Source organism: Theobroma umbraticum, unplaced genomic scaffold (genome assembly GCF_002168275.2).
Source record: "Theobroma umbraticum cultivar Fairchild unplaced genomic scaffold, ASM216827v3 scaffold_56.0, whole genome shotgun sequence".
Lineage (NCBI taxonomy): Eukaryota > Viridiplantae > Streptophyta > Magnoliopsida > Malvales > Malvaceae > Theobroma > Theobroma umbraticum.
The window spans coordinates 9342336-9361084 of record NW_018397256.1 but is presented as its reverse complement, the minus strand read 5'-3'; the positions used below and the strand labels follow the sequence as shown (position 1 = coordinate 9361084).

The 18749-nt window shown below is 36.1% G+C and overlaps 4 protein-coding genes across 7 annotated transcripts; 3 read left to right on the top strand and 1 right to left on the bottom strand.

The window, feature by feature from the left end:
• The first annotated feature begins 2092 nt into the window (after positions 1–2092).
• LOC110411509 (Nucleotide-diphospho-sugar transferases superfamily protein) lies at positions 2093–8327 on the top strand. The gene is made up of 14 exons (XM_021421697.2): positions 2093–2560; positions 3623–3678; positions 3799–3973; positions 4206–4307; positions 4560–4631; positions 4903–5019; positions 5166–5243; positions 5846–5908; positions 5991–6087; positions 6217–6295; positions 6366–6577; positions 7022–7167; positions 7596–7718; positions 7805–8327. The coding sequence occupies exons 1-14, from the start codon at positions 2474–2476 to the stop codon at positions 7955–7957; spliced, it is 1560 nt and encodes a 519-aa protein (XP_021277372.1). The 5' UTR covers positions 2093–2473; the 3' UTR covers positions 7958–8327.
• An 89-nt stretch (positions 8328–8416) lies between these two features.
• CB5LP (cytochrome B5-like protein) lies at positions 8417–10271 on the bottom strand. 3 transcript variants are annotated; one of them, XM_021421698.2, is made up of 6 exons: positions 10161–10271; positions 9834–9936; positions 9688–9728; positions 9408–9485; positions 9211–9302; positions 8417–8870 (listed from the first exon to the last, which is right to left on the bottom strand). In XM_021421698.2, the coding sequence occupies exons 2-6, from the start codon at positions 9910–9912 to the stop codon at positions 8804–8806; spliced, it is 357 nt and encodes a 118-aa protein (XP_021277373.1). In that variant the 5' UTR covers positions 9913–9936; positions 10161–10271; the 3' UTR covers positions 8417–8803. The 3 variants fall into 3 exon arrangements, with proteins under 3 accessions (XP_021277373.1, XP_021277374.1, XP_021277375.1); XM_021421699.2 differs by having other exon boundaries at positions 9834–10021; positions 10161–10265; XM_021421700.2 differs by having other exon boundaries at positions 9834–10012; positions 10161–10259.
• An 814-nt stretch (positions 10272–11085) lies between these two features.
• On the top strand, positions 11086–13187 carry LOC110411052 (senescence/dehydration-associated protein At4g35985, chloroplastic-like). Its single transcript, XM_021421056.2, has 5 exons — positions 11086–11739; positions 12050–12174; positions 12291–12457; positions 12616–12700; positions 12786–13187. Exons 1-5 carry the CDS (start codon positions 11164–11166, stop codon positions 12952–12954), a joined length of 1122 nt encoding a protein of 373 aa, XP_021276731.1. The 5' UTR covers positions 11086–11163; the 3' UTR covers positions 12955–13187.
• A 576-nt stretch (positions 13188–13763) lies between these two features.
• On the top strand, positions 13764–17685 carry LOC110411051 (initiator tRNA phosphoribosyl transferase family protein). 2 transcript variants are annotated; one of them, XM_021421054.1, is made up of 7 exons: positions 13767–14313; positions 14417–14586; positions 15012–15678; positions 16366–16466; positions 16552–16660; positions 16825–16884; positions 17223–17685. In XM_021421054.1, the coding sequence occupies exons 1-7, from the start codon at positions 14031–14033 to the stop codon at positions 17381–17383; spliced, it is 1551 nt and encodes a 516-aa protein (XP_021276729.1). In that variant the 5' UTR covers positions 13767–14030; the 3' UTR covers positions 17384–17685. The 2 variants fall into 2 exon arrangements, 1 of the variants encoding a protein (XP_021276729.1); XR_002444727.2 differs by lacking the exons at positions 16825–16884; positions 17223–17685 and having other exon boundaries at positions 13764–14313; positions 15012–16221; positions 16552–16570.
• Positions 17686–18749: the final 1064 nt, after the last annotated feature.

The following is an 18749-nucleotide window of genomic DNA, read 5'->3' as shown; positions in this document are numbered from 1 at the left end:
CTAGATGAACTTTTTTTTTTTTTTTTCTGTTTTGCCATTAAATGTACAAAACAGTGGGCCACATGGGAAACAAGCAGGCAAACCATGTTATGTTCTGATAACATGATTTGTTCAAGTAAGAAAGCTGGCACCACCATGTGGGAATAACTCTGGGTGTATAAATATGCCTATGCCTGCCTCAGTTGCCAATCCTGCTAATGCATAACATCAGCATTTCAAAAATAAACAGCACACTGACAGCTTATTTATTTCCACAATACACTTTCTAAGTGTCCACTGCATCTTTCTTGCAGGAGTGGCCAAAGACAACTGGCCCTCAGTGTCATTCCACCATTATTGATAATTCTGGTTTGAATTAACCTTGCTTATTGCGTGCTATCACATGTCATTATCATTGTTAACTTGACATTCTCTCCATAATAATTTGAGATGGGAATACCGTGTGTAATCTTGTAATTACCAATTAATAAATTAATAATAACAATTCAAATATTTAATTTAATAATAGATACATAATTTAAGAATTCAAACATTCTCATACTTCAAAATTTGAATTTAAGTTTCACTTTTTATATTAAAAAATCTAATTAATAACAAAAACATAATTTTCTCATACATACAGTAAGCCCTACAATTCTGTTTAAAGAAGAAAGTTAAATTTGCTGAATTATTTAATTAGAAGCCAAAATGTTGTCCAAATGAATCCCTTCAAAGGTTAAACTGGTGTTGTTTGAGAGGTAACATGACCATACGCCATATACCGACCTCGACGACCAACAGCTGAAAGCAATCTTGAAATCAGCTGACTGTCGTAAAAAAAACATAAGATTCTGACGTAATTTCACAGATCCACATGGGCATTCCTTGAAATCCCAATTAACAAACGAAGAATATAGTAGTATAATATATATATATATATATATATATATTTAATTTTATTCTTTTAAAAGTTGGATATCCATGCCGGGGTTCTTTATTGTTACCGTTTGGCGTTTTCTTTCTTCCAAGGTTGACACACCAGTTCTCTAAAACAAATTTATTAACCTAATCGTATCACGTGATACTGTCTCTTGATCTTTTATTTAATTATTGATATTTTAGCCTGTCTTAAAAATAAAAAGGAAATTGCTGATGCCACTCTTTGGCATTTTTTGGAGTGGAGGACAGGAAATTTCTCACGAGAAAACTGCAAAGGGATTCTAATTTTTATACCCCAAATTTTGATTCAACTATTTTTGGGTATTACATCAAAGGAAAAATAAACAACTTTTTTTTTTTGGCTATTATAGGAACGAGATTGGCAATTGATGATCGACATTGATTATGTTTCAGTTGTCTAAATTAATTGCTTTCGTTTCTCTAAAATTAATTTTGTATTTCATGTCTCTTTCTTTCATGGACCCTGAAAAACAGCTTTCTTCTCCTTTGTTCCTTGGTTCATCATAAAGAGATTACATATAATTTACTATAAATATATAAAAATAAAAATTGTATTTCATGAATAAGTTTGTCACATGTCATTTAATTAATAAATAATTTTTATGAAAATTGTATTTCATGAATAATTAATTAAATATTAAAAAATTGTAAGTTGATAAAGTTGTTTTTTGCACAAAGGCTTTCTTTATTTTTTTTTTCAGTTTGCTAAAAAGCCAAGAAAAATTAAAAGGGATAAAGGGAGATTGGCGGGGAAATAAGAAGAGAAGAGAATGAAAACAAGAGGAAGAGCGCGTAGAATAAAGCAGACTTTTGTCCATTGGCTTGGACATAAGACTGAACAGTATGTACAGAAATGGAAAATAGGCGTGGCAATAACAAAAAAGAACAAGGCTGAAAATCGGAAAAACCAAGAACAAGGGAAAACGGCACCACAACTCGTTAAAACGACAGGGAAAGGAGAAGATTCGGATCATAATGCAGCATCTTTTTCCTTCTCCGTTTCTCCCTTTCTCATTAGAAAATAAAGAAAAGGAAAAGCGAAGGGCACGTGCCAGGTCACACGTGAGCTCTTTCTAATTTATTTGTACTTACAAAGAACCAACCCATCTAACGGTCTCTCCCTCTTTTCCTTGGTTGTTTTTTTCTTCTCTTTTTTATTTTGAAATTTCCAATCTGTCTAATTTGTAATTTTCCGTTTTCCTGTAAAAGAGGAGGCGGGGGGGCGGATGTGTGTGGTCAATCACCTTTCTTTCTCTTTCCCAAATCCAAATTATAAAAATTACGCGGTCTCTTACTCTTACCCTCTTCTTTTTTTTTTCTTCTCATTTCCTGTTTCTCTGGGGAGTCTCTCAGAGACCAAAATTAACGACGGACGCCCTTCATTGAGAGAGAAAGAGACAAAACTGTGAAGCTAGTTTCTAGGGCTTTTAATTTTTGTTTGGCTAGTTTCAGCCGTTTCCGTCGACGAGGATTGAGAAAGGGAAGACGAGAACAAACAAAAAACAAAAAAACGAAAAAGAACAGAAATAATAGAATGTCGGCATTGGACTCTGTCGATTGGCTTCTCTTCTCTCTCAGCAGAGCTTTCTGTAGTCCTCTCGCTGTTTTTATTCAGATCCAGGTTTGTGTTTTCATCTCTGCACAAAGTTGAGAATTAATCGTAAACAGAGCCAAATATTTGTGTTTTATTTAATTTAGTATGTGAGCTGAATTGTTTTCTGGTTCAAGTTCTCTTTTTCTTTTTTTTCCTTTTTATTCTGAGCTTTTTAACCAATTTTACGTCTTTTTTCAGCCCTTAAATCGATGCTTGGTTGGTTTCTTAGCTTCATAGCTTATGTATAGTCAGCTTATTATTTTTGTTATTTCTCCTTAGTATGTAACCCTAAAGATCTACTCTTTAAAGTATTTGCAATTTCCTTTTAACAGCGAAGGTGCAGGTTTTCCATTACCATTGGATCTAGATAGCTAAGTGTAGAACAATTTTTTTTTTTATAATTTACAAAAAGAAAAAAGATGGTAAATGAATTATTTCACTGCTTATGATATAATGGAGATGAAATGTTTGAAATTTGGTCATATAGGTGGCTGTTATTATGATAGTCAGCAATGTATCTTCAATTTCATTGTAATGATGATGAAGTTTGTAGATGAAAGTCCTTAATTTTACATTAGTCATGCAATTGGATGATACCTAGGCGATAAGAAGTTTTGTCAAGCTCTGAGTTGAGTTCTGTTTGTTATAGGATTGTAACCAAATGGAGTTGGAGGCTCCCTTTCCTAATTACAATTTCAATTCCATATAATGGGAACTTTATTTTGGTTTTACTGATATGTTTATGTTGTTGGAGGGCTGACATGTCAGTTAATGTAACAAGGGTTGTGTTATCGGATGGCAAACGAAGTCAGCTTCCAATCAATGGTTTATCTGAAAGAAAAGCTATTGAAACATCTTTACCTTTATACATAAATTAGCAATTACAGTTTTGAAGGAACTTCAATGGTTTGACTGATACATATTATCCATTTTGCTAGCTGATCATCTTCTGCTTTTGACTAATGGTTTCCTTCTTTATTATTTTGCAATTATTTTGATTATCCTAAATCAGTTGCTTCTTTGTCTCTCTCTTTCTCCTATTTAAAATTTAAGAAGGTTACCAATTTGAATTTTTTGTACATGATGTAGGGATGTGTAATCTGCTTGACTCTTGCTATTGGGTGGGCTTTTGCTGCTTCTGTCAGGTATGTGGTTTTAATGGCGAGAATTTAAAACACAGGCTGCCATGACTATTCTCTGTTGTCACATGACCTAGAAATTTGCCTATTTCATTTATATATATCTACATTTATTGCCCTTCACAGGAACAGAGAGATCAATCGAATGAAGGATATCATGAAAGGTGGCAATAGCTTTGCATTTCTATGCCATGATATTAATGAACTTGAGCACTCTAATCAGGTCAATCTACCAAGAGTTACGGTTGTGATGCCTTTAAAAGGTTTTGGAGAACATAATCTACACAATTGGAAGAGTCAGGTGCATACTTATCTAGAGGTGTCTTCTAAGTGCATGCTCAAAAGCCTGCATTTAGCTTTTCCTCACTCACATTTCGTTCATCAGAAAATGAAAAATTGTACTAAATTCCATTAATAAGTAGTAGACATATACCCTTTCTTTTTTCTTTCATATTGCTCTTCCGGAATTGATTAATTTAAAAGGTTTATTTTTTTGGAATATTTGCTTAATTATGGTTCATTGCTGGAGGCAGATCACATCTCTCTATGGTGGTCCTCTAGAGTTCCTTTTTGTGGTGGAAAGTACTGAAGACCCGGCTTACCATGCTGTATCTCGGTTAATAACAGATTTCAAGGTATACCATGAATTTTCTTCACCATGCATTTTCTGATTACATTAAGAAAACGAATCTGACAAAAAGTCAAATAAGATTGTTTTTACTATGCAATTCTTCATTCCCACTTTCACTGAAAACCCCTAAAAGACTCCATGCTCTCTCTCTCTCTCTCTCTTTTATTTTTTTATTTGAATGTTTGAGGGCTTCATTTGAGCTTCTTCGCTGTGGCTTCACTTGCCTTCCTGATTCGATGCATGTTTCTCTGTGCAGGTTGATGTTGAGGCTAAAATCATTGTGGCTGGTTTATCAACAACCTGTAGTCAGAAAATACATAACCAGCTGGTATGTAGCAACTTTACCAAAATGTTAAACAGATTTTGCAAATGACCTGGCCCTGTATATCAGTTACATTTCTATTAATATTATTGTTTAGACTACATGTCTTGTCACTCACTTGTACTTAGGGAAGACTTACTTTAAATCCTTAACTGAAGATGTCCTCTTTTGCTAATCCGCAATCATTTACGTTAGTCCTTGTATGTTGTTAAAATCACTCTGCTAGAAGTGTATTCTTTATAGTGCTTAATCATTTTGTTGTGGTATTTCTGTGAAGGTTGGGGTGGAGAAAATGCATAAAGATGCCAAGTATGTATTATTTTTGGATGATGATGTCAGGCTGCACCCAGGGTCAATTGGAGCCCTCACTGCTGAGATGGAAAAGAATCCAGAGGTATGTTTGTGCAGATCCATATACCTTCAATCAAAATAATTAGATTTTTCTCAACCTTTACTTGTGTGCCTCTCATGGTTATGGTGAATCAGATATAAACTATTGATTCTTTTTATAGTGCTCATGTTATTGGCAATTATTTGCAGATATTTATTCAAACTGGATATCCTCTTGATTTACCATCTGGAAGTTTAGGGAGTTACTGCATCTATGAATACCATATGGTATGGTGCCATCTATGATTTATGCTTTCTTCCCAAGATAGTGTATATACCTGACCATATCCGATATGTATATGGCTTACTGTTTATTCTCCTACTGCACGATCTACCAGCATCCGCTTGTAGATAAGTTGCAGCCTTTTATTACTACACAAGCGTTATGCTAGCTGATCAATCCTGAATCCCTCCCCAAATGATTAACACAGACACACACATCAACATGCATGCACTTCTTATTGAAATATCAAAGCAGCAACAAGGTGGGGCAACAAGGTGGGGAATATCAGCTCACGTGTGTTAATTTATTCCATGGCCCAAAGTTCAAACAAGAATAGAGCACTATAGATGGTCTGTTTGGGGCATAAGGGCGATTGCCTCATCTCTAACTATTATTTGATTTTGGCCAAGAGGTGAAGCAAATAGTTAGAATGAAAGGTTCCCCCCCTTCCCCCCCTTAACGTAGTTCATGAGTGGAAAAACTTTTGTTTTTTTATGTGCAACTGTGCGCTAGTTGTACATATTGAATTTGTTATTTTAATCTTTCTTTAGTAAGTTGATTGTTGTATCCTGTAGTTCATCTACTCATTGAACATTTTTATCTACAGCCTTGCTCAATGGGATTTGCTACTGGTGGTAAAACATTTTTTCTTTGGGGAGGGTGCATGATGGCAAGTAGCTCCTCCTATCCTTCTCAGTGTTTCCTGCACAAAGTTGAAGGATTATTCTGATTATTCTAGATTGTTTTTTCAGATGCATGCTGATGATTTTAGATATGACCGATATGGTGTGGTCTCCGGACTTCGAGATGGTGGATACTCCGATGATATGACTCTAGCTGCTATAGCTGGTAATACAGTCTCTAGTAAATCTTTGAGTAGACTAATAAGAAATTCAATATTTCTGTTGATATTAAAATTACAGCTTTGTACACTCATAGACATGCAACCTTTTAACTGCTCATATGTTGTCCTCTCAGGAGCCCACAAGAGGCTTATTACATCTCCTCCAGTTGCTGTTTTTCCTCATCCTCTTGCAAGTGATCTTAGTTTCTCAAGGTTCGCGACTTTTACCAATTAGGCTTTTCTATTATACTTATATCCATGTTGACTTTGACTTCTTGTCCAGGTACTGGAACTATTTGAGGAAGCAAACATTTGTTTTGGAATCATACATTAGCAAGGTTAATTGGCTAATGAATAAAGCACTGTTTTCTTCTCATTGCTATCTGTCATGGGGATTTGTTGCGCCATACTTGATGGGTATGGTTCATGTTGCAGCAGCACTACAAATCTGTATCAAGGGTTATTCATACGAGGAAACAACTTGTACTACTGGTGGTGAGCACACTACTTTTCCTTTTTGGGTAGGTCGTAGTATTAATTAATCCAGATGAAACCAATGCCTGGGGGTCCTGATCTGGACAACAATAGCAGTCTATTTGGTAGTTTTTGAGTAATAAGGGTTTGTTTTTTTTTCTTTGGCTGGGAGAGTACTGAGTTATACAGATAATTTACAAGTTCCCTTGACCCCCATCATATTGGATTTTTAGTGATTTAGACATACCTGTGTATCAGGGTTCCATAATTGTTTGCCTTTCCTCCACTAGAAATGTTTGGAGTAGCCCTTGCCAAATAATTGAAAATTCTTTTTAAATTGTATTTTTAGGTTGTAATTCTGCTGGTAAAGTATTCAATCTAATAAAATGGAAGCTAGAGAAGTAGTATACTACAATTGTGAAGTTGGAATTAGCTCCTGCAACTAAGCAAACTGCTTTTGCACAGGATTGTTACTAGTGAGCTGCCTAGCTGTATGTACCTTTATGGAGCTACTTTCTATGTGGAACTTAACGAGGATTGAAGTTCAACTTTGTAACATGTTGTCTCCTGAGGCACCTAAGCTGTCACTTGGTACTTACAACTGGAGCATGGTAATCAACTCTATCTCTTTAATATGGGGGTGGCAATGGGTATTATAAGTTGTGGCATTCTGTTGTTCCCCCGAAATTTAAGCACTTATCTCGAGTCTCTACTTTTTTAAATAACTGTATATGCACTCAGAGATTATACATTTATATTTAGAGTGATGAACATAAATTTTGGCCTTTTCATCGGATTCAATGCCTCATCTGGAATCGTGGGACAATCTCCTTAAGACTAGAATAGCAAATTATGGTAATCAAACTTTCTGCTTAAAAATAAAATATAAGTTATATACTTAAATCAACTAAATGTTTTTGATTGGAATTAAGAAGGCCTGATTTGAGTTGAAGCCTGGTCACTATTCGAGCTAGAGCTTGGATATGACATACTTTGTAGTATGTACTGATGGAAATGATATTACTTTGTGATTGAGCAGGTCTTTGTTGCAATGTTGGTTGATAACTTTTTATACCCCATCTCTGCCTTCCGTTCTCATTTCTCTCAATCTATCAATTGGTCTGGTATTCGATATCACTTGAAGAATGGGAAGATAAGCAAGGTATGTCAGTTGAGCATAGTGGTTAAGCATTCATAATAAGCTTTATGTAGTTGGCCAATGCTTAGCAGTGTTTGCCTATTCTGCAGATTGAAAGGAATAAGGATATGGGTCCAAATTTCACAGACTTGGGAGGGAAGCATTTATATGGGAAGAAAGGAGCTCCTCCCAAAGCCTCATTCCTCAGTTCTTTGGGCAGAAGTTTGGCTCAGTGGCATCAACCCAAAAAATACGATGTTTAGAGATGAGAGACTCTTGTGACTAGTTTTCCCTCCCCTTTTCGAGATCCGACAGGCACAAGGATTCAGGAGCAACGATCGATGGTTGATTGTTGGTGGATTATTTGGTGATTCCTTATTTGATTGATTTTAGTGGTTTAGGAATTTTAGCCTCATTTTTTAGTCCCCATTCAATCAATTTATTCTTAAATTATCAACCCTTGTTGGGGCTGGTTTTGTAATTTGCATTGAATTCATCCTGTAATTTTTACAAGTCCTTATATACAGTTAATGTTCAAATGTGAGACAGTAGTGTCGTGATTTACCCAACTCCTATCCCTCTCTAGTGAGTGAACATTCTGTTTATATTTATATAATTTTTCATTTCCCGTTTTCTTCTTTTTGTCAAATTTCAGGCAAATTAATCTCCTTGCCATCGCAACGGTGGATCACAGATGCCTGAGGCAGATTGGACCCCGACGTTCACAGCATACTAAAATTATTTATAATGATTTCGAACAATCAGAATTTTGGCTTTTCAGAATAAACTTGAAGGGTACGTATACCCAAACAATACAAAACACTTTTACACGGCAACCCTGTTCCTATATGTTTTCCCATGTAACTCCTTGAAGGGAACAAGATTATCAGAGCAAGGAGAAGTCACAAACTATTCAGTTGATGGAGAAAATATAGTTCAAGTGCAAGAGATCAACAACTGCTTAGTTTTCTCCTAGAAAGGAACTTAAAGTGTGCACAGCACGTAACAATGTTAGACTTGTGCGGCAGAAAAGCCAACAGAAGAATATCCTCAGAAGTGCTTCTTTTCTCCTCCCTAGTTTTACAACCCGATGGAGGGGTGCTTGGAATTTACTTCTGAAGATCTCCAATGTAAAAGTCATCAATCATGTCAAAGACGCGGCTAGCATGCTGTGGCCTGTCACAGACAATAAAAAGGATGGAAATACCAAGTAAGCTTTGGATGTATAATAGAGACTCTTTATAATGCTATGCATGACAAACTTTGCACTTGAGTACGATAGAGTAAACTGAATAAGAATATACTATTTATTACATTCTTTGGAAGCTGTAAAATACATAGATTTGATCCTCATTTATCAGTTTTATGTATCAATCCTATCTAGACATACATAAGAACCAAGCCCAGAACAAAGAAGAATTTAGCTAACCAATCCTAGAGGGGACAAAACTGAAAGAGGCAACATGAAACGTTTGAAATTTTGCTAAGTGTTTCCAAATAAGGAACAAATGCATACCCATAAAACCCTTCAGTTGAATCATCTCCGGCATGGGCCAAGATGGCATCACCACCTGGGTGTTCCTCTACATATGAGGTAACATCATAGACCTGCAGTTGTTAAGTATAGTAAAACAAACAACACAAGTGAGATATCTTAGTATCGTAGGAAGTTGCAAGTTCCAAGAATAGCAACAAGCCAAAGTCACCAATTACCTTGTCCTTAATGATGATCCAACAATCAGTCCTCTTATTATGTAGAGCTACCTCTGTTTTACGGTAGGATTTAGATGCCTAACAGAAAAGAAGAATATTTAAAAAGAGTTTGGAGTTACTTAGCGTACCTCCACATTAATAATGCAGCTAAGCATACATGAAATACTGTCTAATCTATTCCTGATATGCTAGATTAATAAATGTACAAACTATGAAAATATTTGAACTGTGAAAAACTGCAAAAATGTATGTAACTTATTTCAAAGTTCCCATCATTTACCTTAGAATTGTTACCATTGGATTGAACCTGGTTGGTATGAGCTGCATTGAAACAAACTTTCACCAATCAAGGAAAATCTGCATAACTTTTTTGTAACATTAAACCAAAGAAAACAAAGAGGCAAAACAAAATAAACTGAAGATTACCTGATTTACCATGCCGGGGTATCAAAATAAAAGCTCCAAGTAAGACACCCAGAATCAATGCTATCACAGCTATTGCCATATCTCACAATTCAGCTTCTTTTTACTGATCAACCCAGATTTACCCCATCGGCAATTTTAAAGAAATAGAGAAAAATGAGATAATCCCAGATGCAAACTGACTTGAAAAACTTCAAGCAGACAGCTCATTAGTAATTGGATGCTTAAAAGCATGTGCCAAGAGAAAAGGAAGGTTTTGGGTAACTGAGAAAATGAGAGAAATGCAAATGAAGAAGTGACTTAAAGAGAGTAAAAGCAAAAGGTTTTCACCTGGAATACGGATTCGAATCTTGGCAGTCCGGCGATCGCGCTCAGGGGACTAGAGACGGATTTGCCTATGAGAAGCTCTCCTGGTGTAGAATCTTTTGACTTCGCTGTCCCTTGATGTGATATTTTTCGGGTTTTTTTATTCATTTTTTTTTTGCTTCCCGGCCAGGTCCATATGCTGGAAACGGGTCAGGTTGACCCATTGATTATAAAGCCTGCACAAGCCCACAATTAGAAAGCGTATGAAAATTGCATTTTCTTTTTACCAAATACTATAGCCTTTGAAAATAAAAAAAAAAGGGTTTAATTCTGGAATTTTTCTTGTAATAGTTGGTCTAATATTTAATAAATTCCTAAGGTAAGATAACGGAGAATCTTTAAGTTGAGCCAAACTCGAAATGGACCTGCCAAAAATCTTACTTTTTCTTTTCAAAATAATTAGAAATAACATACATCATAACCCTACTACTACTAGTGTTGTGGTAACTTTTTTTTCTTGGTTTAATATTTAACTCTAGATTGAAATTAAGTTGGCTTGTAAAATTTTTCAGGAGGATGGATTGGGCAAGACTCCCATGTTGATTGATTAGTACAGTTGACAAGGTTTAAGACAACTCCACATTGGACAAAATGAACAGCACCAATGCATGGATAGCATATGGTTTGTGTGACATTATAGTTAATAATATAGAGTTCCAAAATGCAAGGTATAAATTGCCTTCGAAGCATTAGCAAAGAATAATTTAATTATTAGAAGGAATTTCGAATTTCTATCTCCTGTTCGTCTTGTTAACTACTTAAAAAAATTCATACGTCAAGCTCTCATTTGGCCTCCGCCGAAAGCAACACTCGTATCGAGTCCTATCCATCAGGAATAGAATAAAGTTACAAAGAATCAATCACAGCAAAACTTCCTCTGTTACCCAATTCCCCTTTTCACCTCTCTTCGTGCCTGTCGCTTTATATCCGAACTAGTTCCCTTCAAGAAAAAAGTTAAAACAGAAAAATGGGCTGTTTCAGGCCTAAGAGTTCCAAAACCTCCGCTCCTATGCAGCCTTCTTCAACTGAACCTGTTCTTGCATACCCGGAAAACAAGAATCTCCAACTGGAGGTTCTTTTGCAGATTGCAGGGTGCACGGTTCATCTAATGGATGAAGGAGAAGCCTTGGAACTCGCCAAGGGTGCGTTCACACTTGTCCGGATATTGGACGAGGGAGTTCCTCTTGCTACCATCGTTAAAGTTGGGGAGGATCTCCAATGGCCTTTGACAAAAGACGAGCCAGTAGTCAAGCTTGATTCGTTCCACTACCTGTTTTCCTTGCCGATGAAAGATGGGAATCCCCTGAGTTATGGAGTGACCTTTTCTGGGCAGTATGGTAGCAGCTTGGGTTCGTTGGACTCGTTTTTGAAGGAGCACTCGTGCTTTTCTGGTGCAGCTTCAACTGGGGATAAACATGTTGATTGGAAGGAGTATGCCCCCAGAATTGAAGATTACAACAATTTTTTGGCAAAGGCCATTGCTGGAGGAACCGGCCAGATTGTTAAGGGAATCTTCAAATGCACCAATGCTTATACTACCCAGGTTTGCTTTGGAACATCAAAATCAATCTAGCCTAGGCCCATTTATAATGTCATCCTCATTCTAGATAGCTAAGTGCATGTACATAGCATTTAATCATCCCAACTAAGTTATCTGAATTTGGAAAACAAAATACTAATTAAGTTTAGGCACGAGTAATGCACTATTAATCAGTGAACTTGCATTCTTACGCCATACTAACCAATAAGGAAACATTCATTGGCAAAACCGCTAAAAGCCTAAAAGGAAAAAGATTTGCCACGCTTTGAATTGCCTCGGTTAGTCAATCTAAAGAAAAGAGCGGAAAAAGCAGGTGCAGAAAGGAGGGGAAATCATTTTAACGCAAGCCCCTGCGGAGAATAAAGGGATCACAGCAAGTAATGGCTACAGAAGCAGCGGGGCCACAAGGAAGAGTGGAGCCAACAAAAGCCTAAAACGGTATCCTAAGACAAGAAAATTTTTCCCTTCAATTATCACGCGAACATGGCATATATTTCCATTAAGTCAAAAAGATGCATATATTATTGTTCCCTCTGGTACTGTCTATTGTGTAGTGTGAGAAAGCTGTCCAAAATGACTGAAAAGATGAGCAAAGCAATGCTTGACATGGTTGGCGTCGCTAGCGGAACAGTGATGGCACCCTTGGTTAACTCCAAACCTGGGAAAGCTCTCCTATCCATGGTTCCAGGAGAAGTTCTTTTAGCTTCCCTTGATGCTGTCAGTGAGTAATCGATAAAGCCAAATATTATAGCGCTTCATTTCTTTAAAATTGGGAGTATAGTAACATAGCATTGGTACAAAATATGAATCTTAATATCCCATCCTTTCACTGGTTGGAAAACTGTAAGGTGACTGCATTTTCCATTCTTTGTATGGCAGACAAGGTTCTAGATGCAGCTGAAGTTGCTGAAAAGCAAGCCTTTTCTGCAACCTCCACTGCAGCAACCAGAATGATGACTGAGAGGCAAGAAACAAAAAATTGCAACACAAAATTTTCATTTCCCATTTTCTTGGATAATATATTTGTTTATTTATGGTTTGAGCACCAGGTTCGGTGAAAGAGCAGGGGAGGCCACTGAAGATGTGCTAGCAACCGCAGGGCATTGTGCTAGCGCTGCTTGGAATATCTTCAAGATAAGGAAGGCAATCACTCCTTCATCGACTGCCACTTCTGGATTATTGAGCAATGCGGCCAAGTATAAAAGCAGGAAATCTTGATTCAAGTGATTTTCCTGTTCCACGAACACAAAAAAAGGTTTAAAAGGCTATATGTTTTTTATGTCAGCAATGCTAGTGATGCATGGATTTCACGTTGAAACTGAATCAAATCCTTTGAGTATTCTAAAGCATGTCAGACAGGATACCAAAGCACTCTGCCATGTAACTGTGTTTGGAATTGTCTATATATACAAATACTGAATCTGTCTGTATTTCCCCACAAATCTTTTTATTTTTTCACAAACAAAAGAACCTTTTTAATAATATCATATACCAAGCAATGATAATCAATTTAGTTAACTAGATTTATTTGAAAATAAATTAATTTAACTATGATTATATATATGCACCCGAGCATTTGGCTCTTTGACTGATGCATTATCTCTTATTTAAAAAATAAAAGTCGAATCTCTTTTCTTTAATTATAAAAAAAATAAAAAGAAAACTATGATTATGCATATCTCATAAACAATTTGACTAAAATTTTTTTTATTGATTTCTCTTAATTTCTATTTACTTTTTTTAAAAAAAATTCATGAAGGTCCTTTTTACTATTGAACCATAACATAGTCTATAAAAATCTTTGAAGTAGCAAAATGAATCATAATTTAAATTATCATTTGTTTAATTTTATTTAAATTATTTTTTTATATAAAAGAAAGTATATTATTAGTAGAACACAAGATTTCAATCAAAATCCCCTATCAATCTAATTTATCCATTTTGGCAATTCTTTTGTTTTTAATTATTAAATTAAATATACTTCTGCACCACCAGAGCTAGAGGTAGAATAATAAAAACCGCTCTTTAATCGGCCCAGAGCGGTTCAAAAGTGTTGCGTTTCGGCTACCCCTCTGCGCCTCTGGCTCAAGGATCGCGACGATCCTCCCAACTCAAACGACAGTCGTTTCATGGTATCAGTTTTCAGTTGTCAGTTGCACGTTACATATCACCTATCACTTTACCCACTTCGTCTCTCCAACGTAGATGTGATAACCAGATCGTGCTGTGTCCGAAAACCCCAGCCCTAAAGGAGACCAAAAAAAAAAAAAAAACTCAGCAAATAAACGTCAAAAATGGAAAATGAAACAAAGCTAAGCATATACAGAGCAGCGAGGACAATAAAACGCAAAGACAACACTGTCTACAACGCACTAAGATCAATTTACGAGGACTCAATCTTTGTCGGCGAAATCTCCCAGCTGTGGCCCCAAGTACCCCTCGTCGCCAACCTCCGTTGTGGTCTCTGGTATTCTCCGAAATTTCAGTCCACTTGTTACTTTAAATCCACCGACGGTCACACCAATAATTGGTCTTTTAATACCTCCCGTCTCAACTTCCATATCGCCCTTCTCGCCGGTAAAAACAGAAATAAATAAGTTAAATTTCTTATCTTTTTTCTTTGTAGATGTAATTTGAAATGAATGTTTTTTGGGGTTTTTTTTTTGTTATTTATTGGTAGGACAGAAAGGAGGATGCATTATAGTTGATTCGACGCGGAGAGGAAAGCGGTTCCCTGATAGTATGTCGAAAACAATACCTATTTGGACGTGTGTTTTGAATCGCTCTGTTTCTAATTATTTGAACAAGCTGCGTAATGAATCTAATGATGATGGCTCGTTGCTGGAGCGGGTGAGTATTGGTAATATTCTCTGTTTAAAGTTTCTCAAATTTGTTGAATTTTGCATCACTTTCAGTAGTGCTTTCAATCTTGCTTGCAGTTGTCGAATTTCAGGTTTTGTGTTTGTTGAAATGTTTGAGGTTACATAATAACCTGAGTCATTTAATTCTTAATGGCCAAAATTCTTGTGAAGGAATTTCTTTTTTCCCCCTAAAAATGCTGTTTGCATCTATCAAGTTTCAAGTAACTATCATTTTTAATATGACAAGAACTTGATCAAGTGTTAGGGCTGAGACTGCATGACTTGCATTTATGCTTTTTCTCTGGGTTGAGGTGTGATGCACAGAAAGCTGCCTCATTGATTGAAAGTGACTGCATTTTTGTAGAAACATGGAAGCACTTTCTTGTTCCTGTCTTCTGACTTGCTTCTCTGCAGGATTCAGATGCAGGGCAGAATTCTGTTGATTGGGATTGTTCATTGCACCTTCCCCTTTGGGTTTCTGGGACAGAGAAGGCAGCAATTGAGGATCGCTTAGAAGGATGGACTAAAGACCTAGATGCGAGTGGGGCTGATATTGCGGCTCTCGCCTCGTGCTTCAAAAAGCCCTTGCGTCCTTTATGGATTTCTCAGAAAACTGTCATCTGGATAAATGAAGTACCTGATCATGATTCTTGGGATTTCACACCAATAATTCTTGTTTCTGCCTCTTCCTCTACTGGTGTAACTCAACATAGGACTACCTCAGAGTTTAGCTGGAATTACATACCAGGAGCTGGAGATGATGAAGAAAGCTGGGCTAGGGGATTGTCTCCTAATCTCTTTTGGAATCATGCCTATGATCTTATTAGCTCTGGGCCTGATTTGTGTAACCAGAAGGTTGCTGATATAGTTGAGAAGGACAGAGTATATCGTGCTCAAAGGGGGCAGAATGCTCCACAGATCACTGCCAATCCCCCAATATCTGGAACTTCACCTAATCTTCCTTGTTTAGACGCCCTGTTATGTTCAGATATTTCAAACCTTAACATTAGCTCTTCTGATGAAGAATGTGGAATATTTTGGCTAGGATCTACTAATGTTGCTCTGGGCTCATCTCAAGTTGGTATGATGAATTGGCAATTCCTCGCATTGGTCATCCATTCTTACTACTTTCATTTAGTTACAAAAATTTGTTGTTTGTCTTTTTTTTTTTTAGTTATACATGTAGATGATCCTCACAAGATTACTCCTTTGGTAAAGTCTATAAAAGAAACGCATTGAGATTGATGTACAGGCTAAAATCAAAAAGAGTAGGTGACATATTTCTGTCATCCTGTCTGATAAATTTGTTTAGCACTTGTTTTTAATCTTTTCCCAAGTATGAGATTTTGTTCATATTTCTCTTTATTCTATCTCATTGGTGAATGAGCTGATGGATGAAGCAGTTTAATTGACAAATTTCCCTTAGAGATTCTAAGTGAGTTGATGCATGTTGTCTGGGAACTTGCTGTCTGCAATAAAATTCCACACAATTGATCCTGTGGGACTGAATCTAATGTAACATTGATAAGGATGCTGAATTCTTTAGAAGAGTGGAGAAAATGGTTGTGTGTAATGATAGTGATGTTGGTGGTGCCAAAAGTGGACAGTTTATGGTGGTTGCAGTGTATGTATTTGCTAGACTAGAATCAGATCTTTGTTTACTTGTTTATTTCTCTTTCTATCCTTTGTGTCAGTGACACCAATCAAGCAGTAAGCTCTTTGTGTGATTTTCTAGTGCCTAATACATTGTTTTACTTATATGGTGCAGCTGAAAATGCATCTAATGTTGATTGCATATTGAATTGTGATCAAAGGTCAATTTCCGTCTGTCTTTCGGAGGCTGAAGCATATTTGCATCTTCCTATTGTGGTCTGTATGCAAGTGAAGTTGAAGCATGAATTTGTTTATTATCATTTTTGTATTTTTCCTGCTTACTTTTGTTTCTTCTGTCCAGAATTCAAAATTGGATCGGTTTTCTTTGTTTAATAATCTTTCTTCCGCGGTTAGCTTTGCAAAGCTGAATGTTACAAAAGGGAGAACACTTCTTATATGTTGCCATGATGGTAAATGTCCCATTTTCCTAATCAAACTATCTTTTTCTTTTCAACCATCTTTGGTTGAGCTCTGTAATTTTGCAGTCATGGAAAATAAAATGGATTGATTTGTTTGTATGATATTGGATAGCACTGAAATAGCCTCTAACATGTTCTTATGCATCTGTTATCAGGGGAAGATATTAGTGTATGCATTTGTCTGGCAATCTTGATATTGTTATTTAATGATGAAGGTATGCCATCTTACACTAACTTTACATGATTTCACTAACGTTACAATCTTTACTTTTGTCTATTAGAATAAAAAGAAGCCAAGCTTCATTTAAAAGCTTTACAAACAACCAAAACAAAGCTATTAAATTGGGATTCACGTATGACTGCAAGGATGTTAAGGATATTATATGCATCAGTCATGCATTTCTCTGCAAGATGTACCTCTTCCAAGAATGTTACTGTGCTATAGTTTTCACAACTATCATACCCTTGTACAATAGCTTGGTTTTAGCATCATTCTTTTGTTTTCTGCATTTAAAGTTCTTGGGTGATTTCTCAACTTTTCACCATTTTTCAGGGTCATTTGATGGTGGCAAATCCTTCAGTGAGACATGTATCACGAAATGTGAGATGCGGCGGCGACTTGTGTATATTTGTAGATTTGCAATAAAGGCCCGGCCATCCAGAGGAAACCTCAAACAAGTCTTCAGTTTTCTTAATAGTGGAAGAGTCGCCTAAGTCCTGGATGTTTGATCAGCTCTCTTCAGATGCATACACTGAAATGATACTGACTGGCAGAATTTTTACTCAATTGTAGTTTTCAGAAGAGCCAGAAGATCTTTGGTGAAAACTGAAAGTTTTGCATTGTTCTTTTCTAATGAATATTTTATGTACCAAAAGAAATTAAATGAATGTTTGGGCAAAGTCAGAAAGGGAATACTACAACGTACCCGAAAAAAGAAAGACAATTACTTTTTACAAACATTGTTGTATTAGACTCTCGTATCAAGTTATGTTTTCTGATAAGGTGTTTTTATTGACCACCAGCATTAAATATGAATTGCATCCCATGGAAATTGCTCTTTTTCCGGTCTCTTCTCCTTTCTTGTCTTGTTGGGTTTGATTGATTGTATAATATGGGCCACTTCGAGTCTCAAAGGCAAGTCCAAGTATGATTATAGTAAATTAAGAATGCTATTAACTTATAATCAGAAAGTTAATACTACTAATAATAATGATAATAGAAGTAGCTTGTAACTTCAATTGTAACAACCCCTATATCAAAATCCTTCATAAGCAAGCTTGAACTCTTTGGGAATGGCTTAGCTTCTTTTGCATGGAGGTTTTGGAGTGTCACAAATTATTTATTTACTTCTGAATCTCATTCAATTTTTTTATAAAGACCATTTTCATACAAGAGAAACACATTCTAACCACCCTTTTTTTTGGTCCAAGGTAGTAGCAAGGGGCTTTAGGTCCCTGTGCTTAGTTCACTTGACTTGCAATTTGCAAAATTTCAGATTAAAAGCAAAAAGGATAACTCCAAATAGATAAGATTAGAAAGATATTTTTTTCCATGATGGAAAAAAAGGATCATACTATATATAATAACAACACACTACAGACTTTGGAGCTGACTCTGGCCCAGTTTTAGTTCCCATGGGTGGTACTTCGTCAAGAACCCACCGTCCATTTTTTTTTCTGTTCTGATTAATCTGTTTGTGTTATGAATACATCATCAATTAATTAAACTTCGTTAGCAATATTGTTAATATTGCTGTTATTGTGTGCACGTAACAAAAAGCAAATAAGAAATGGAGATGCAAATTTACAACTAAGAATGGCAGAAGGAATCTCCACCAATAAGAAACTTGAAAATTAGAGATAGGATCGAGGGTGGGTTTTAGATTAGCCGTCATGGTATTATTTAGAAGTACAAACATATTTTTATTTTTATCCCATTTGCATATGTAGATTAATAATGATATTGTTATTAGCATAAATCCTAAGTTTATGATTATGAGTTTGGGATACACCATGAGAAGCTAAAACGGGACAATGGTTGCTTCCTAATTTCCCAGTGGGACAACAAAGCCAATCCAAA